The 17719-nt window shown below is 50.6% G+C and overlaps 1 protein-coding gene and 1 long non-coding RNA gene across 2 annotated transcripts in view; one reads left to right on the top strand and one right to left on the bottom strand.

The window, feature by feature from the left end:
- Window positions 1-204: 204 nt before the first annotated feature.
- LOC130685067 (uncharacterized) lies at window positions 205-3790 on the bottom strand. Its single transcript, XR_008999502.1, has 2 exons — window positions 3231-3790; window positions 205-1589 (listed from the first exon to the last, which is right to left on the bottom strand). It is a non-coding gene; the product is annotated as an uncharacterized LOC130685067 (long non-coding RNA).
- An 11818-nt stretch (window positions 3791-15608) lies between these two features.
- PARVB (parvin beta) overlaps window positions 15609-17719 on the top strand; it is a 111506-nt gene continuing 109395 nt past the window's right edge. The window contains exon 1 of the mRNA XM_036931361.2: window positions 15609-15782. Within this exon, the coding sequence (XP_036787256.2) occupies window positions 15668-15782 (115 nt within the window). The 5' untranslated portion in view covers window positions 15609-15667. The remainder of the gene's footprint in view (window positions 15783-17719) is intronic.

The raw sequence follows: 17719 nt of genomic DNA, 5'->3' as shown, positions 1-17719 counted from the left end.
TGGGACCCCTTCACACTATCGGAAGTTAGGGAGGACCTCCAAGAGCTTTTGTTTATATGGGCTCATACTGATCCTTACCATATTGGAAAGTAAAACTGAGACTCTCAAAACATACTAATTCATTTAAAAATAAACCCATTACGTTCTAAGACAAATAATGCTTTATGAAAAATGTATTTAAAAAAATGAGTGCACACAGTAGTGTACAGTTTTGCAGATCTCTTTAATACCTGTCTTCAGAAACAGATTCTCACATCTCCTTTCAATTTGCTGCAACAAGTTGTTTGAAGAAAATCCATCTTTACCTAGAAGTGCATTCAGAAATGCATTCTAGTAGCCTTTTCAGATGACTGGATGTTCTTTGATACTTCCTCAAAGCTCAGGAAGTGACAATTTTTTAAAGGTCAGTTGCAATTTGGAATCAAACCATATCAGTGACTTTTTCAGTCAGTTACATTAAATCCCCTCCCGCATCTGGCACTGTGACTGGATCTTTTACCCAGGCGTGATTTTGTAACGTGATGCATTGGTCATTTGGGACGTACTGATTCACCATGTTATACAAATCTTCCACACATGGACACATGTCATGATGCAGAAGAAAAGGAACATATTATGTTCATCACAGTCTCATCAGAAAAAATCTAAAATGCCACCAAGCTCGTGGTGGATTCAAGTTTCCCCAAATCCAGGTTTTCCCACGGAAGCTCACATTTTGTCAATGGCAGTGAACACTGTCAGTTGCTTCCCTTGAAGCTCACTTCCCTCATTATTGAGGGACTGAGACCCGAGTCCAGATAACTGAGTCTCCAATGAGTCGTTCAATGAAAAGAGCGGCTGGTTTTGCTCAGAACCCAACCTCACAGTGCTCTTCCTGGAGACGGAGCACAGAAGTGTGCTCCGCTTGGGTCCCACGTTATCACACAAAGTTAAAAGGGCTGCACGTGTGTGGAATTGCTTGGACGCTCCTGGGTGAGCCAGCGTGCGCAGGTGCCCATGCTGTTACCACGTCTGGGGGACACATGTCCCCACAGTGAACTGAGTCACTGAGTGGCGTCTCAGGGTTCGTACGGAAATTGTTTTGACCTCACAGATCCCCTGAGGGTCTTGTGCCCATGGACCACATGCTGAGAACCTCTGATCTGTCGCCAGCCACAGCACGAGACACCAGGCTGGGGTTCCTCCTCGGGTCGTGCTTGCAGATCTGTGCCGGAGTGACGGTGAGGGTGCCATTGACGTGAAAGGCTTGCCACGGACTTGGAGGAGGAGGGACTCCTTTGCTGAGGGACAAGCTGGGAATAAAAACCCTCCTGTGTTGTCATATGTAAATCGTATTCACCTCCCTGCCCTCACATTCCTCATCTGTGAAATGGGGCTAGTGTAACCCTTGTGTGTAGTAGGGAATGTATGTAAAAGGCTTGGCATCCAGTAGGGGCCCGAGAACAATGGCCTAGTCAGGGCAGAGCGGGTTTGGGTGGGGGCTGGGGTATGGGGAGGCAGGTGGGCGCTCTCTCAGCTTGTCCGTACAACCTGGGGGCAGGGTCAGCAGGGGAGCAGTTAGTCTTCCTGCTTGCTGTCACCCCGAAGTGCTGTAAAGTGAAAAGATAGGTCATGCATTTGTGACGAAATCAGCATGTTCCACATTTGCACTTCAGATTTCAGTCTGAGAAGTGAGCCGTGGGAGGCTGTCTTAACACTGCTTTACAGGAGTCAAACTAGAGTCTGGATTTTAGAAACAACCAACACCGTACTGAGTGGGGCTGGCAGTCCTCCTGGACATCTTGTCCCCGTGCCTGAGCTGTGACTTTCTATGTGGCATTTTCCTGACAAGTAAATTACTGGATTCCTTTACCAAATCATTAGATAAGTTTTAAGAACAAAGAATGTTCATCCAAAAGGAGATTCAGCTTTATCTTGCTAGGGAAATAAATAGTAATCATTTTTGAAAAGAAAGCACATACTGTAAATTTAGATCAACTGAAAATTACAGCCTCTCTCCCACCCTTTTTTGTCCCCCTTTCAATCAGTCAGTTTCTAATGGAGGAAACATTTCCTACATTTATCACTGGATACATGTGCCGGTCAAATTAAAATACTCTGACTTCACATGGTTGAGATAATAGCAAGCCTGAGACCATCCATCACTGTGAAATAGAAGGTGACCTCCCTATATTGAGTCAGAGACCCAGATACAATGGCTTCGATCTTATTATCATACCCAGAAATTACTGCTCATCTAAATGTAATTTCCCTGAAATACTAAGCAGGCAGAGCTACTACTAGAAATACTAGAATGTAAAGAGACTGTGGTCTGGCCTTGACATTGAACATGAAGGGATGAAAATGGACATGCTGTCCTCACAAGAGGAGGTGTTGAAGTCAAATGGGATAGAATTTCCTGAGATGTTATGTAGCTGGTAAAGGTTAAATGTGACTCACCACCAAGCTTTAATCCAAAGATGTGTACTACTTGGAGCAGCCACACCAGGAACTACCTCGAATCTTCTCTTTCCACCCCCACCACCTCAGCCCTGCACCAGGGCCTCCTCCTGGCCCAGGCAAGGGAACAGGAACCTGTCCCAGAGTGGGAAGAGCATGTGCGTAGGAGTCAGAGCCAGCCTGAATTCTCAGTTCCTTTGTTCATTTATTCATTCAACACATGTCCCAGGGCTGGACTAGGTGCAGGGTGCAGTGATGTGCTGCTACCTCTTAATTTCAGGGTGGAGTCCGGCCTCTTTATTTTCTCCCAAAGCCCCATCAGCATCTAGTGTCTGCTCTATCCTTTATCCCCTGCCTCACCCCAGATGGCCCCCTCCCTCCATCATTACAGGTGACCTTGAGCTGCTGGCTGCGGGGCCCTGCTTCTGCTCCACCCCTCCTTCAGCGCCAGCTAGCTCCCCTCAGCCCAGGGGTCAGCTGTGCGGGGAAGCCTGGGGTGGCTGGGCTGGCTCTCAGGCATCCAACCAGGTGTTGGGGGAATACGTTCAGTCTATGGTGTCAGAAAAGGCCTCTCTGAAGAAGGAACACTTAAGCTGAGACCAGAAGAGTAAGGAGTAAACCAGCAGGTAAGGAGGTGAAAAAAACAGCATTCTAAGAAGAGAGCACAGTAGATAGGAAGCTTCAGATGGAAAGTGGCTGGGCTTTTCCTAGGAAATGCAGGGTCAGAGTTCACCATAGAAAAGTCAGTAGTAGGTATATAAAAGGAGATCTGTTTTAAGGAATTGGCTCACTTGATTCTGGAGGCTTAGAAGTCTCGCAGTCGGCCGTCTGCAAGTTAGAGACTCAGGAAAGCTGCTGATGTCATTCAGTCCCAGGTCAAAGGCCTGAGAAGCAGGGGAGCCGATGGCGTACATCCCAGATGGAGCGCAGGAAAGGAGACGGGATGTCCCAGCCGGGCGGTGAGGCGGGAGAAGGAGTGAATACCTCTTCCTTCCTCCGTCTTGTGTTCTGTGTGCTCTGTGCCTGCCCGCACTGGAGTCTGTTGCTCTGTCCCTCTGTATATATACACATATGCCCCCCGCACACATCTCCTATTGGTTCTGTTTCTCTGGAATCCCCTACTGATAACATGGTCCTTTCCAGCCCTTGGGGTCTGGAAAGGGGCTTATCTCTTTGCCTGTCATTCTCTTGTCAGAAAATAAGTAAATAAGTTCCACCTCTTCTTGGCTTGAGTAACCTCCCCCCACCCTGCACACACACAAAAAACTAGATGATTGCCACGGTCAGAGATCAAGTGCCAAGTGGCAGAGTCAAAGCCACAGAAAAGGAAAATTGCATCCAGTGCCTTGAATGCCCCCTGCCAGCCACAGGTGCCCAGGACAAACAAGCAGACAAGTTTGCTGCATGAAGTCACCGCGTGACCCAGTCTGAGCCCGCACTCAACAGCTCTTCTGGAATACGCCCCCCCACCCGTGTCCCCTGCCTGAGCTCACCCTGCTCCTGTCTAATAAGCCAGAACTAGCACAAAGGTTAACCCGTACAACAGATTTTTAAGGAAAATTAGGAGCCATCGGTCCCAAAGGAATCTAAGAATTGAAGATTAGATTTAAAAGGTTCTTGGGAGGAAGATGCTGCCTACTCAGACTCCCCCAACTGACCTCCTTGTGAGCTTTAAAAACTCAGAAAATGTTTATTTTGCATTAAAGGTGGAAAAAAATACAATAGCTCTTTAAAAGTCAATGATATTTTTTAAACTTTACATTTTATAGTTTTAGGTTTACAGAAAATCATTTAAAGTAGTGCAGAGAGTTCCTATAGACCCACGGCCAGTTTCTCCTATTACTAACATCTCACATTAACCTGGGTATGTTTGTTACAATTAATGGGCCAATACTAACACATTATTGCTAACTGATGTCTGTATGTCAGTCACATGCCCTTAGTTTTGCCTGATGGCCTTTCCCTGTCCCAGGGCCCCATCCAGGATCCCATGTTACACTGAGTGTTTTTAGGCTCCTGGAGTGACAGCTTCTCAGCCTTTTCTTGTTTTTGTGACCTTGACAGTTCTGCGGGGTGTCCCTCAAAGGGAGTTCATCTGGAGCTTTCCTCTTGAAAACATGACAAAGTTTGGAGTTACGGGTTTGGGGAGGAAGGCCACAGAGGTAAAGTGCATTCTCATCACGTGGTCTCAGGGCCACAGGCAGCTTGACCTCTCACTGTTGATGTTGACCTTGATCACCTGTGCTTTTCAGGTGAGTTTCATAAAAAAAAAAAAAGTTTTAAAAGGAAAAGTTGGGTGACATAGAGAAGGTGTGTATTCTTTCGTGATTTAAGTCTCACCCAGTCTTGATGTTTATCCTGCGAGGTGCACGTGAACATCTGGAGCTTGCGTTCTTCACGGACGAAGTGGAAACGCAAAGAGAGTGTGGAAAACCAGTGGGGTCTGTTTGAAGGGCACCGCTGAGAGGATCGGTGGGCACTGGGAATGAAAGTGGCCCTCTCATCGGCTTGCCCCCAGGTCTGACAGCTCCCAAATCGGGCTGGTGCTTGTCAGAGCTTGGATGATTCTGGAAGCCCACAGTGATGAGAGCTGAAGTCAGTCTCTTGCAAATTCCCGACTGCTTTGTGGGGAAATGAATAACGTATCTCTGAGATTAATAAGGTACAACTAGACACACAGACAAAAGACTCCGGGATAGAGAATAAGTTCTATATAGGTGCCCAAGTGTACAATCCATGAATGTAAACCTCTTCTAGCAGCCATAATCTCCAAGGGATCTGGAGATCTGCTCTAGAGTTTAAACTTCTTAAAAAACACTCTCTCAAATATGCTGGGTTAACATTTCCAAGTAACAGGTAGCAGAATGGAAGAAAGATCATTAAAAAATGCTTCTGTTTCTCCAAAGAGAATGACTGTTCTTATATTAAAATCTGCAGTAGGGGTCAAAATTTTGATTGTTAAAAGGGAAAAATTTTCCAGGAAATACTCTTTTGTTGATTTTTTTAAACCATAAAAATATAAAAGCTATCCTTAGCTCTCAGGCCCTACAACACAGGCAGCAGACTGGATTTGGCCTGTGGGTGGTTTGCTGAGCTCTGAGGCTAGTCCTGGACTGGAGACAGAAATGTGGGAATGGTCGGCACCAGTGTGGTGTTTAATCCACATACCTATTTACTTATGACAAACTACCATTCTTCCGTGTGCGTGTGTGTGTGTGTGTGTGTGAGATCTTCTGTCCCTGAGAATGTAAGCTCCATGGCACTTGATGTGTTTGTTGAATGAATAAATGAATGAATAAGTAAATGAGGCCAACAGTTGTTACCCAGTGTGATTACTGCTGTACCAGAAGCATGTCCAGGGAATGGAGAGATGCCAAGGAGGAAATGGCCAGGTGGCCCTAGGAGGGAACTAGGTCAGAGACATGACCTGGAGCGGGGTCCCCAGGACAAGAGGGTGCCTACCAGCCAGGTAAGGAGAAAAGAGGGTAACTATGTGGACAAAGCCCTGGGCGGGGGGCGCAGGGGTTGCAGATGGCTTGTTGGGGACAGCTGTGAATTGGTGTCACAGGAGACTGGAGAGGAAGTCGGAGAGTTTTTGAAGAATTTGAAAGCGACCAGGGAGGCCCCGTCCACCAGGCCTTCAGAGGCCTTTGAATAAGTAGGGGACAGTCGAGACCAGATTTCCAGACTTGGGTTTTACCAGGTAGGTTGGAGATCCTTGCCGTGGTCCAGGTGAGAGACAAAGGGGCATGGAGTTGGGCTTCCAGAGGGGGCCTGGGAGAGAGGGACGTTAAGGACAGAGACATAGCTGCCCATCTGGGAGCAGGAAGAGCACCTCATGGGGCTGTAGGGAGGAACTGATGAATGCACTAGGGCAGCCCTCAGGACCATCCCCAAATGTGTGTGTCCCTGGGGTGCACCCCTCTGTGCCCTTGGGGCTGGCTGTGGGCAGGATGCAGTGGGAGGGCAGTGCCATCACTCCAGTGATGATTTAAATGCCAGTGCGAGGCTGCTTTCCATCGCCATGGGGACTGGCACCTCCCCATGTGGCAGCCTGGCATCGAGGTAGGGCCCCGGGGCCCAGCTGCGCCAGCTGTGGACAGCATGAAGGGTCAGCGGGAAAGCAATCTCTGGTCTTCAGCTCTGAGCACTGGGGTCCTTCATGGGCACGCTTGACCAGCCCGTCCTGGCTGGTGGTCGGGCAGGGACCAGGGAGGGATGGGCTTGGCGGCAGATGCCGTGTGACATTGCAGGCACAGGGGTGGCTCAGGAGACTGGCTGGGCCGCAGCTGCAGATTTGGAATCACGAGCAGAGGGGCTCTGACAACCTTGAGGGTGAATGAGAGCGCCAGGGAAAGCGTGCTGGGGAGAGGACTGGAGGGGGCCCAGCCTGGATGGGGTGGGCAGAGGAGGCCATGCCACAGAGGTCCCGGAGGACCGTGTGTGAAGAGGGCAGAGTGTGAGGGTCCTGGGGCTGCCGTAACAATGCCACCAATTGGTGGCTGGAAGAACAGACATTTGTTCTCTCAGACTTCTGGGGACCAGAAATCTGAAATGGTGTCAGCAGGGCCGAGCTCTCTGCAGGCTGTGGGGGAGATTGTTTTCCACACCCTTCCCTTGGCTTCTGGTGTCCCCTGACCCATGGTGTGCCTTTGCCCCAGTCTCTGCCATCTTCACATGGGCTCTCGCCCATATGGGACCAGGGCCCACCTAATAATGATGCAACTTGGTCACATCTGCAAAGATCCTGCTTCCAAATAAGGTCACTTTCCCAGGGACCAGGCGTTAGGACTTCAGCATCTGTTTTGGGAGAAACAGTTCACCTCTGACGGATCGTGGGGGCAGGCTGAGTTGGGAGGCTGGACTGGCCTGGGGCAGGGGCAGGGTGGGGGTGGCCGTAGGCCTCGGGAGCAGCTGGGACTGCAGGAGGGTTGGGGAGGTGGAGAATAGAAGGTTCTTTCAAGAAAGGCAGCAGAGGGAGAAGTGGGAGGCCGAGGGGGTCGGGATGGGCGCGGCCCCGCCGCCTGTCCTTTGGAGCCGCGTGGGGTGACAGTGATTCCTTTACTAAAACGGGCTGGGTGCCAAAGGGAGACCGTTACCTCGGGCGCAGGGGACTCTGAGCGACTCTCCCCACGGGCCTTCTGTGCCCTCTGCTTGTACACACGGCTTCCCCCTGTCTTGGGGGCCTGCAGCTCCCACCAGGTCTCCCTTTTATGAAAAGGGGGAGGAGACGGAAGCAGCCAGCACACAATTTTTAATAAGTAATTATTTGAGACAAGTATTTGGATAATTTAAAAATATGTCGCCCGGGCCAGGTCACTCGGGTGGCACTGGCGCCTCTCACACGGCTGGTGTCAGACAGTCCACATTTCTGAGAATGCAGGTGGCGCCCTGGGGGCTGCTTATCCCAGAAGCCCGTGGTGACACTTTCATGGGAGTAGTGTCGGGACTTGACACTGGGTGTGATAGGAAGCGACAAACCAGAGGCAGGGCTTCACCTGGCGGCGGGTTAGAAATGCAGAGTGTCAGGCCAGGGCCCTCCTTCCCTCCTAGGGGACAAACCCCCTTCCCTCGCAGCGGCTCTGCTGCCCTCACCCCATGAAGCGTGGGGTCCCTGAGCAGGGGCTGGAGTCATCACCGATCGGTCAGTCGCCTGGGCTGCGTGCAGAAGGAGCCGTACTAATCCGCCTCAGTGGATACAGCTCTTCTGTGTGGGTGTGAGCTTAATCCCCAGTGGTGTAGTACACTCAGGCAGTAATTACCACCGTTGTACTGGCACCAACCATGTGCCATTCATCCATCCATTCATTCAGCAAACACGGCCTGAGCCATTGTGCACACAAAGCTCCGTCTTGGGGAGCAAAGGCAGAGATGACATGGCCTGTCTGGTGGGGGCACCAAAAGTAAGTCAGCAGGGAGAGGGGCCTTGCGGGGCCAGCGGGGTGCCACATGATGCTGGAGGACCCCGGCCTCCCCTCGGGGAGGATGTGGGCCCTGGCCGTGTGCAGCCCCTCCTGAGAAGCCAGGGATTCGCTCGGTGCCTGCTCAGCGGTTCAGCTCCTGCTTTCCTGGACTCTGTGCTCCCCCCTGGAGAGCGCAGAGCCCCCTCCTCCTCCCTGGCTTGCTGGCCGCAGCGACCTCAGCCTCCCCTCTCGGCAGGCCCTCTCCTGACCCCTCTCCTGCCTTCTGGTCTAACCCTCTGACCATTCATCCCCTGTGCTTCCTGTGCTTGCCAGGCTCTGCTTACCATCCAGCTCTTTCCTGTTACTTCTCCCCGACAGGAAAGTCTCAGCCTTGCCGCACACCCCAGGGTGGTACTTTTCAGTTCATTAAGTTACCTTCAATTTTTAGGGCCTGAGTTATTTTGGGTCTTAGACATAGGCTTTAAAAAAAATTGTGGGAAAATATACATAAAATCAAATTGATTATTTCAACCATTGTACACGGGTTAGCAGCATTAAGTCCATTTACATTATCATGCAACTGTCACCACCATCCTCTCCAGAACTTTCTCATCTTGCCAAACTGAAACTCTGCACCCACTAAACACTAACTCTCCATTCTTGCTCCCCAGCCCCTGGGCACCACCATCTATGAAACAGACTCCTCTAGGGGCTGCTGGTGAGTGGTACCAGATAGTATTTGTCCTTTTGTGTCTGGCTTATTTCACCGAGCGTGACGTTCTAAGGTGAAAAAGGAGCGTGACGTTCTAAGGTGCCTCCAGGTCACAGTGTGTGTCAGAATCTCGCCTTTGAAAGTCTGTGTAGTTCTCATCTCGTCTTTCCACTCATCTGCCCAAGGACATGTGCATTGTTTCTACCATTAGAGACAGGCTTTTATGGTTCATCAAGTATTTACTGAGTACCTACTGTGTGCAAGGCTTAATGTTCCTAAGAAAGAACTCTCATTTTGCACTTTGCCTTCAGATTATGAGGAAACTGCAACATGCAGGTGTAGGAAAATGCATTTAGTTACAGTCTACTTGGGTTGACTTTGTAGCATTAGCAGATTGTATTAGGGGCAAGCTGCATGGGTCGGCCACCCCAAGAGCAAGGGGTTGAGGGTGCTGCTGCCACAGCGCTTCTGGAAAGAAAATGAGCTCCATGTTTCAATAGTTCCTTATGCTAAATATTTAAGTAGCACTGATGATTGAATAGTCTTTTCAAGCCTTGCATTTTACTGAATTCCTGGCAAATTTGAAATTTTGACAATCTTAAGGTAATGCACCATACAGAGCCGATATTTTAATACTCTCCTGCTTCAAGAGCAGTTTGCTGACAGTTGCTCAGCTTTCTGACCATTATCAGTAATGATCTATGGTGGGTGTGGTAGGTGGGTAATCATGGAACATATTGTAATGTACGAGTTTCAAACCTGAACTAAAGAAAACTTGTGAGAGACTGTTTTTAACTGATAATCGTGCTCTGCCTGAGTATCTACTTCCTCAACTGTATTCTCATTAGTCCTAAAATCTGTCTTATTTGCTCTAACATTAGTTATTTTTTATACTGACAGAAAGTCAGAGTTCAAGCCACCCATTTCCCATTGACAGAGTATGTGAAGATTACAAGTCGAGCTTCCATAAAGGTTTTATATATGTAAAGTGTATGTATCATGCATGTATGTACACATATATGTAAAAGGCACACACGTGTACACGTTTTTTTAAAATTACTAATTTAATTCCCTTGCTGTTAGAATTTAAGGTCCCTGGACAAATCTTTGTTTTGTTCACAGCATGTCTTGAGGCCTGGAATCATGCCTAACACATGCTCTGACACTCGATGTGTGTAGAATGAATGAATATGTAAGTGTGTAAGGCAAAAAGCACAACTGGCTTTTCCACTTACCACATCGTGGCGCACACACCCGTCAGACAGTTCCGCCCTGCTCCACGGAACGTTAAGTGCAGCCAGACTCTGCCGTGGTTTATGTGATCGCAAATCCACCTTTAGTTGGTTCCCGTTTTCCAAAATGACAAGCCACGCGGCAACATGCTCCTCCTTTTGTGTAATAGTGCTTTTATAAAATTACATAAGAAGTATAATTTTTACTGACCCACTTGGGGAAATGCTGTGTTAACAATGCATTTCTAATTCAAGGTAAGATCTTGTATACTCCCTTGCAGTTCAAAGGAACAGGGTCTGAATCACCGTCATCTTTTAAACATTGATTTTTAATGGTACCATCATCTTACCACTATTAGGGCTTTCTGGCAAAAAATGTGCAGTATGTGAAATTCAGTTTTGGTACATTTTGCTCCCAAATCTGGCCCAATGCCTGGTTTTATACAGCCCATGAACTAAGAATGGGTTTACGCTTTTAATGTTTAAAGAAAAAAAGGAATATTTCGTGACACATGAAAATGGTATGAAATCCAAATTTCTGCATAATAAAGTTTTCCTGGAATACAGCCACAGCACGACACTACAACTGCATTCAGGCCACATCAGCAAAGTCGAGGAGTTGTGATAGGCTGTACAGCTCACAGCTGAAAATACTTAGACTGGCCCTTATAAACTCCTATCCTGTCTGGACCACTGTCCTCCCTGGCCCCAGGCATGTTCTCATGATGTGCTGTGGTGGCCAAGTCTCCCCCTCCATTTAGCAGCCTAGAGTACGCTCACTGCCCCTAACACCCCAACCCTTCATCATTCTCCCCTCCACCCAAAGCACAGCCCGCCCTCATTCCCTTACTGCTCCCAAATTAGGTGCAAAGCAGAAAACAAGACCTTTTATTTGGCAGGCAGGAGACACATATATGGCACATGAATGGGGAAAGGAAATTCAGACTAAGATGTGAATGTCTAATAGGCCTGGACTATCATTTACATAAGAGGTACTGGCATATTTTCAAGCTTGCTCTCTAAAAGCTAGGGGAAAGTCCTTTTTGAAGGGGGCATCGTCTTGCTTCTCATCTATAAAATATTTCAGAAACAGTGCACATGTAGTTTAATTTGCCTAGTATGCAAAAAGAACACTCAGAGGACTTGCTAATAAATGAAAATCCAACTTCCCTTGTCTCAAAATTTGCTGATGTTTCTAAAATCACTTGAGTAAAAGGCTGTTGATCACGTAGTCAGCGATTCGTGTTTTGCCCACATGTGGTGTGGGAAAAGTGTTTCTGCTACCATTTTAAAATTCCAGGCAAATTTGGTCATCTTTGCATGCTCCTAGCATTTACAGCAAAAATCACACATTGCTCTCTTCCAGATCACTAAATTAGCAAACCGATTAAAAACACCTTTCAAGAGGCTACTTTAGATTTTATGATGACAGCAGGCTTGAAAATGTTGCCCCAGAGTGCAGTAGGATTGCATCCCAAGGATAACCTGGGGGAAATAAGGCATTTTCTCCATCACCGAATCAATTAAGTATTTCCATCACTTTTCTACACACTTTTAACTCTCCTAAAATTGCTAGGAGGTTTGAAAATGAGCAGCACAAGAGAACACTTCACAGTCTCGGTACTCCTTCCTCTCCCAAAGAGCTAAACATTTTTAGTTTTTTGAAAGCTATCACTTCTTTTGAGTTATATGAAAGGAAATGGTGGAAAGCGTATAACTTTTAAAACTGTCTCTAAGCACTTACAGAGCTGCCAGATTATCATTAAGAGACGTTGATGAGAAATGAAAGCCAAACACAGGTAAGGAACTCAAATTATCCTGCCTAGGGATGTTACTGACTTTTGTTTCCCCAAGAACTTATGGAGGTAGAACTGAGACAGAGTGAGATGCAGAAATCCTCAGTGTACTGGTCTACACCTGTATGATGACCACCTAGATATAGAACATTTATTTGCATCACCCAGCATTTCTGCATGCCCATATCCAGGCTGGAGACCCCCTCTCCCCAGGGCAACCACTCTCCACATAGACAAGAGGTCACCTTCTCTTGAACTTCAACTAAGCGGATTCACCCAATGTGTACTATTGCGTCTGGCTTCTTTTGCTTGACAAGCATTTGAGATGCATCCACACTGTTCTTTTTGACTGCTCTGTAGTGTTCCGTTGTATGAATATGCCAGTGGCGTTATCTGGTCCCCTGCTTCATTACTTCTCAGGCTATTTTCACTCTGTGAAGTGTCAGGACAGATGACATCCATTTGCATTGCTCAGTCCTGCCCTTTATGGAGCAAATGGTGAGAATACATGTACCTGAGACCATGCGGTGTAGGGCCTGGCCCAAGGCCTGGAATACAGAACCTGCTCAGGTAATGCTTGTTCCTTATCCTTAATAAAGGATGGAACTGGCCTCTTTGGAAACCAAACTTCAAAAAAGAATCACGTGGTTTTCTTTAATAGGGGCAGCTGCATGTATCTGATTTTCATTTTTGCCAAATGTAAAATGTATGCAGAGCAATGGCATGGACTATATGTGTGTGACGTGCTAAGAAATGGAAGACTGAGTTAATGGGGACAGGAGCTATCATTGTATTTCTGCTTTTTGTGAAATTCTTTAAAAAAAATTAAAAACCAACACTTTCCAACCTTCAAGTGAATATTGATGTTTGCTGTTCTGTAAAGCAATTTGGAAAGCCGGTTTGATGAGCCCACTGCAGAGGGAAAACTATGTAAGCTCCCCGGGAGCTGGGCCACCAGGGAGGGAAAGTTTTGGGGGTTTAGATCATTGTCCCTCCTTCCTCTAACCTGGAAAAAAATACAAATTAATCCACAGCCATCAAGCCAATTCTGGATCATCATCTGTGGCCCACAAGATAAGACAAAAGAAAACAAACCATAACAACACAATTAATTTGGAAAAATCTTGCCAGTGGCACTTAACAAGAAGTCATCCTTTTCTCTAGCCCAAGAGGTGGAAGGAAATCGAGCCCAGGTGTGCAGTGCTTTCAGATTCACCCAGAAAGGAACCTTACCGGAGGAGTCACTGCTGTGCACGTGTTTCTTAGTAACAAGTACCCCACTTGCACTTAAAACGTGCTTATTTTTTTTTCATAAATGATGTCATGCCTACACATTCCAGGAACCCTGCTATCAGGTAAGGCCCAGGTCAGTTCCTCTTCCAACCGAGAATCACTAAGTTGTGGGAGTTGTCTTCCTTGAAATAGGCGGGCCATTGTCAGGGTTTGGGTATCTTCTTCTAGAGAATTCTTTCATGGTGTAATGACATTTTTAAAAGTAGGATCTCACCTGTTTCCAGTGTTTAAATTAGCAGTTATGAGATGAAAATTGTAAATTCTGTGTCTTTACTGGGGAGCTGGACGCACTGATGAATATCCAAACAGTCACATACTGGGCTGTCACTGTGTGCACAGAACCACGCTCCTGGCTTCTAGGTCTCGGGCCAGGAATGTGGCTCTTTTCCATTTTCTTTCCCGGGGCTCTTTTTCTGTGTACTCCCTCCTGGTCACAGGCTCTCCTCTTGGGGTCTGTGGGAGTGCCCAGGGCAGAGGAGGGAGGGGTACCTGTGGCCTGCGAAACAGTATGCATCATCTCATGTGCATCTTTCTGGAGTGAACTGTCTGTCCTGTGCACTGGATTCTCAAAGGGGCCCCCCTTGCCCCAGACAACAGTATCCCCCCAGCATTCAGAGAGCACTGTCCAGTCCTGACTGTGCCATGATCCCATTGGGATCTCAATAACCAAGTTCACCACCTTTTTGCACTTCACCCAGCTTGGTTAGTGACACCCCAGATCGGGCCATGCAAATCGTCAGAGACCTCTGACCCGCCACTGTCCCTAACCCCAGCGTCCAATTATTCTCTAAATGTTGTGGTTCGCAGCCCTGCAAGTTGATTCCTATCTGTCCCGTCCTTCTGCCACTGCCTTTGTACTCATGGGAACTCTGGCCTGGCTCATTTCAGTAGTTTCTCAATTGGTCTCCGGCCCTGGGCTTTGCCTCAGTGCACCCTCTGCATCGATCTGGCATGTTAGGCCTCTGCTCAAACCCCTTCATGACTTCAGGCCCCCTGTGCAGGTTCCCTGATCTCCCCTCCACCCCGAACAATCCACCGGGCAGCCGCCACCTGCCTTGACGCCCCCCGCATCCCGGGTGCATAGGGCCGAGGACTCGCCCAGCCCTTCCCCTTCTGCTTGCTGGGTCTCCTCTGCCTTCACTGAATGAAGCCAAAGGTTTCATCCTTGTCCCAGGCCAGTGTCCCTTCCCCGACAGGCCTCTGCCTCACCTTTCTCCTCCTCCTGCTCCCCTGCCACCTGGCAGTGGGGTCCTAACGGCATGCCTTGTACATCGTATGTCACTGTGGGACCTGCGTGTTCTCTTGGATTACAAATTCCTGGAGGGCAAGGCTCGGTGCCCTGAGGTCTGTGACGCCCGAGGAAGGACAGGGCCTGGCGCCCACTGGGCCAGCATGAATGCTTCACGGACCTGAGGGTGTTATGACGTGCCACGAGGCACAGAACCAGCACAAAGGGAGATGGAAAGACGCTGTCCATGTGCCCATCACCCTGGACTCTCCCGCTGCCCCTCTGAGAGCCCCTGTCTGTGTGAATGGCCACAGCCCATGGCCCAGGTCTCAAACGTTCCTACTCCTTCGAGTCTGGGGCCCCTTCTACTCACTGGTCTCCTGAGATCTGTTCACGTCCGTCCTGAGTCACGTGGGCCTCCTTCCCTCTCCTCCTGCCTGTCAAGTCACCCCGGCTCACTTAAACCCCTCCAGGGCCCCCAGCACTTACAGCTCTGCCCTCCCCTTCCCTGGAGCCCTCACACTGGCCCCCCTGTCCTGCTCTGCTCTTCGCCCATCAGCTTTCCAAGAAGCATCCTGAGCTCCCCCAGGATCAGGTGAGGTCACTGAGGGCACCTGCCCACCAGCATTGCCCACGGTACTGGAAGCTTAAGGGCAGGGGCAGTTCCAGGGGTCCCCCTTCCCAGGTCGGTTTCTGGGTAGTAGCGCAACAAATGAAATGACCTATCTGTGCAGTTATTTGGTGGGCATCGAAGGTGGCTGCCGAGTCCCTGTGGGCCCCCAGGGCGGTTACCAGAGGCGGGCAGGCCCAGGGCTCCAGGCCCGGCACACAGCAGGCGGCATGAGCCCTGGGGGTCTGTCCCAGGCGCGCCCTCGGAGCGGCACCACCCCTGCTTCTCGGAGAGGGGGCGAGAGGCGCAGCGCGGGAGCCCGCGGGCTGGGGGTGGCGGCCGCAGGGCGAGGGGCCGGCGCGGGGCGGGGGCCGGCGCCGGGGCCGCGCCCTCCCGGCCACTCCCCGGGCGAGCCGGCGGCGGCGGCGGCGGCGTGGCGACCCGCGCTCGGCCCATGTCCTCCGCGCCGCTGCGCTCGCCCGGCCCGCGGCCCCGCAGGATGAAGAAAGACGAGTCGTTCCTGGGCAAGCTGGGCGGCACGCTGGCGAGGAGGAGGAAGGCCCGGGAGGGTGAGTGCCCGGCCCCCGCCGCCCTGCGCGCCCCCGCTCCCCTGCCGGGCCGTGCGGCGCGCCGCCGGGACCCTCGGGGCGGCCTGGCCCTCGCGGCCCCCGAGCCCCCTAGCGCCCGGCAGGGCTCCCAGCCCGCGGCGGGCGCGCCCCTGGCGGCCGCAGCCTCCCGCCCGCCCTCGCCTGGGGCGCCATTGGGGCGGCGCCACCCGCGGCCGGCGCCCTGCAGCCCCGCGCCGGACCCCCCGGTCACCCCTCGCCGGGGGCGCGCAGGCAGGCCGGCGGCGGGAGCGCGGGCCGGGGTCCTGCCGGGAGGCGGCCCAGCCCGGAGGGGGCGGGGGCAGGGGCGCAGACCGCGCAGGCCGGAGGCCGGGCCGCAGCGCGCCGCCCCCTCCCCGCTGCACCCCGGCCAGTTTCCACACCGGGCGCCCACGGAAATTCTAAAAATCTACCTACCTCCTCGTACATTCTTGGCGTTTTTTAGAGTTGGAAGGGATGGAACTTCTGGGGGATTTAAATACATCTGTGCTTCAAATGTGCTGTTGTTCCCGGGGACTCTCCAGGGCTGCATTCCTGAATTTTCCCTTTGTTCAGGCGATTTCATCGCCCAGGGCAGATTCCGGGTGGGTGTGAGGTGAGGCTTGTTTAGGAAGATTGGAAGGCGCAGCTGTGAAAAGAAGCCCCTGGGGCTGGCCTCAGGCGGATCACCGGGACAGCGAGGGCCTGTAGGAAGCGTCCTTGTACCTCTGGGCTGTGTGTACCCCAGGGACACCTGCAGGGACACATGCACCCCATTAGTTTCTTTAGGGACATGTGTGTTCCTAGGGATGCGTGTGACACACTGACCTTAGGGGGATGTGTGTAACACCAGGGATGGGGGTGGAGTGCTTGCAGTTTGCTACCTGGGTGCTTTTACTGAATTCAGTTCAGTCCCCTGAGGGCAGGGCTTTGTCACCTACACAGTAGTATCCCTGAGGATTTCGAAGCAGATTGCTCTGCTCTCCAGCCTTACATGAGGGACTGGATGGCTTGTATTAATCCCTGTCAAGTCACGCCTCCTAAATGAGATGATAAATGAGTCACCTTCTCTTTATCATTCCTGCTGCCTCTCCACCCTGTGTGCTCACCTGCAGTCACCATAGCCCCAAATAATTTGGGTTCCTCTTTATGCTTGCAGCAGTTACAGGTGTAAATAACATTCCTTCTTCCAATTTGTGCAGCCTGAGGAGGGAAAGCGACAGGGCCCCTGGTTTTGCAGAACAGGTGGCAGCGATGATGACTAACGGTGCTCTAACAGTAAGTGCTGTGAAGATTGAACAGCGTGATCAGATAGAGGGTGTCCAGGAGCCTCAAAGCCGGTGATGTTTGGGCTGAGAACAGAAAGAACCAGTGAAAAGAAACCTTTCACAGAGTTGCAAGGAGTTGGAATGTTCTGGACTATTGGGGGCTTTGTGTAGGTGACATTATGCTCTTGGGATGGAAAGAACACAAGCCTGAAGTAACAGACTGGCCCCACGGTCCAGGATGACATGCTGCTCGTTCTGGCTTTTAGGAACCACTGTGAGCCCAGGAAATTGAAGGCCCATCTGGTTTCACTGAAAATCACCAAGAATCCCAATAGTCAAAAGCCTCCTGTGATGAATAGACTAGCAAACGCAGGAGGGAGGAGGGAGACACCTGTGTGCGGCTCTGGCTGCCTCGGTGTGTGAGTTAGCGGCCCCTTGCCTGGGTTCTCAAAGTTAGGGTGCTTGGCACCCTTAGGGATCCACCATGCACGTAGATGGGTGAAACCTCTAATTGGACTCAGATGCAGGAATTGGGGTAGGGGCTGGGCTTGGAAGGGCTTAGTGGCTTCCGTCTGGCTTTCTGGGTAGTGGGGCAGGAATCAACAGCGGGAGGCCGGCCTGGAGATTGGATAATGAGGTCCTGAATAAGAGCTG

This window comes from Manis pentadactyla, chromosome 10, assembly GCF_030020395.1.
Source record: "Manis pentadactyla isolate mManPen7 chromosome 10, mManPen7.hap1, whole genome shotgun sequence".
Classification (NCBI taxonomy): Eukaryota; Metazoa; Chordata; class Mammalia; order Pholidota; family Manidae; genus Manis; species Manis pentadactyla.
Note: the sequence above shows the minus strand (reverse complement) of the source record. Positions and strands in the feature narration are given on the sequence as shown.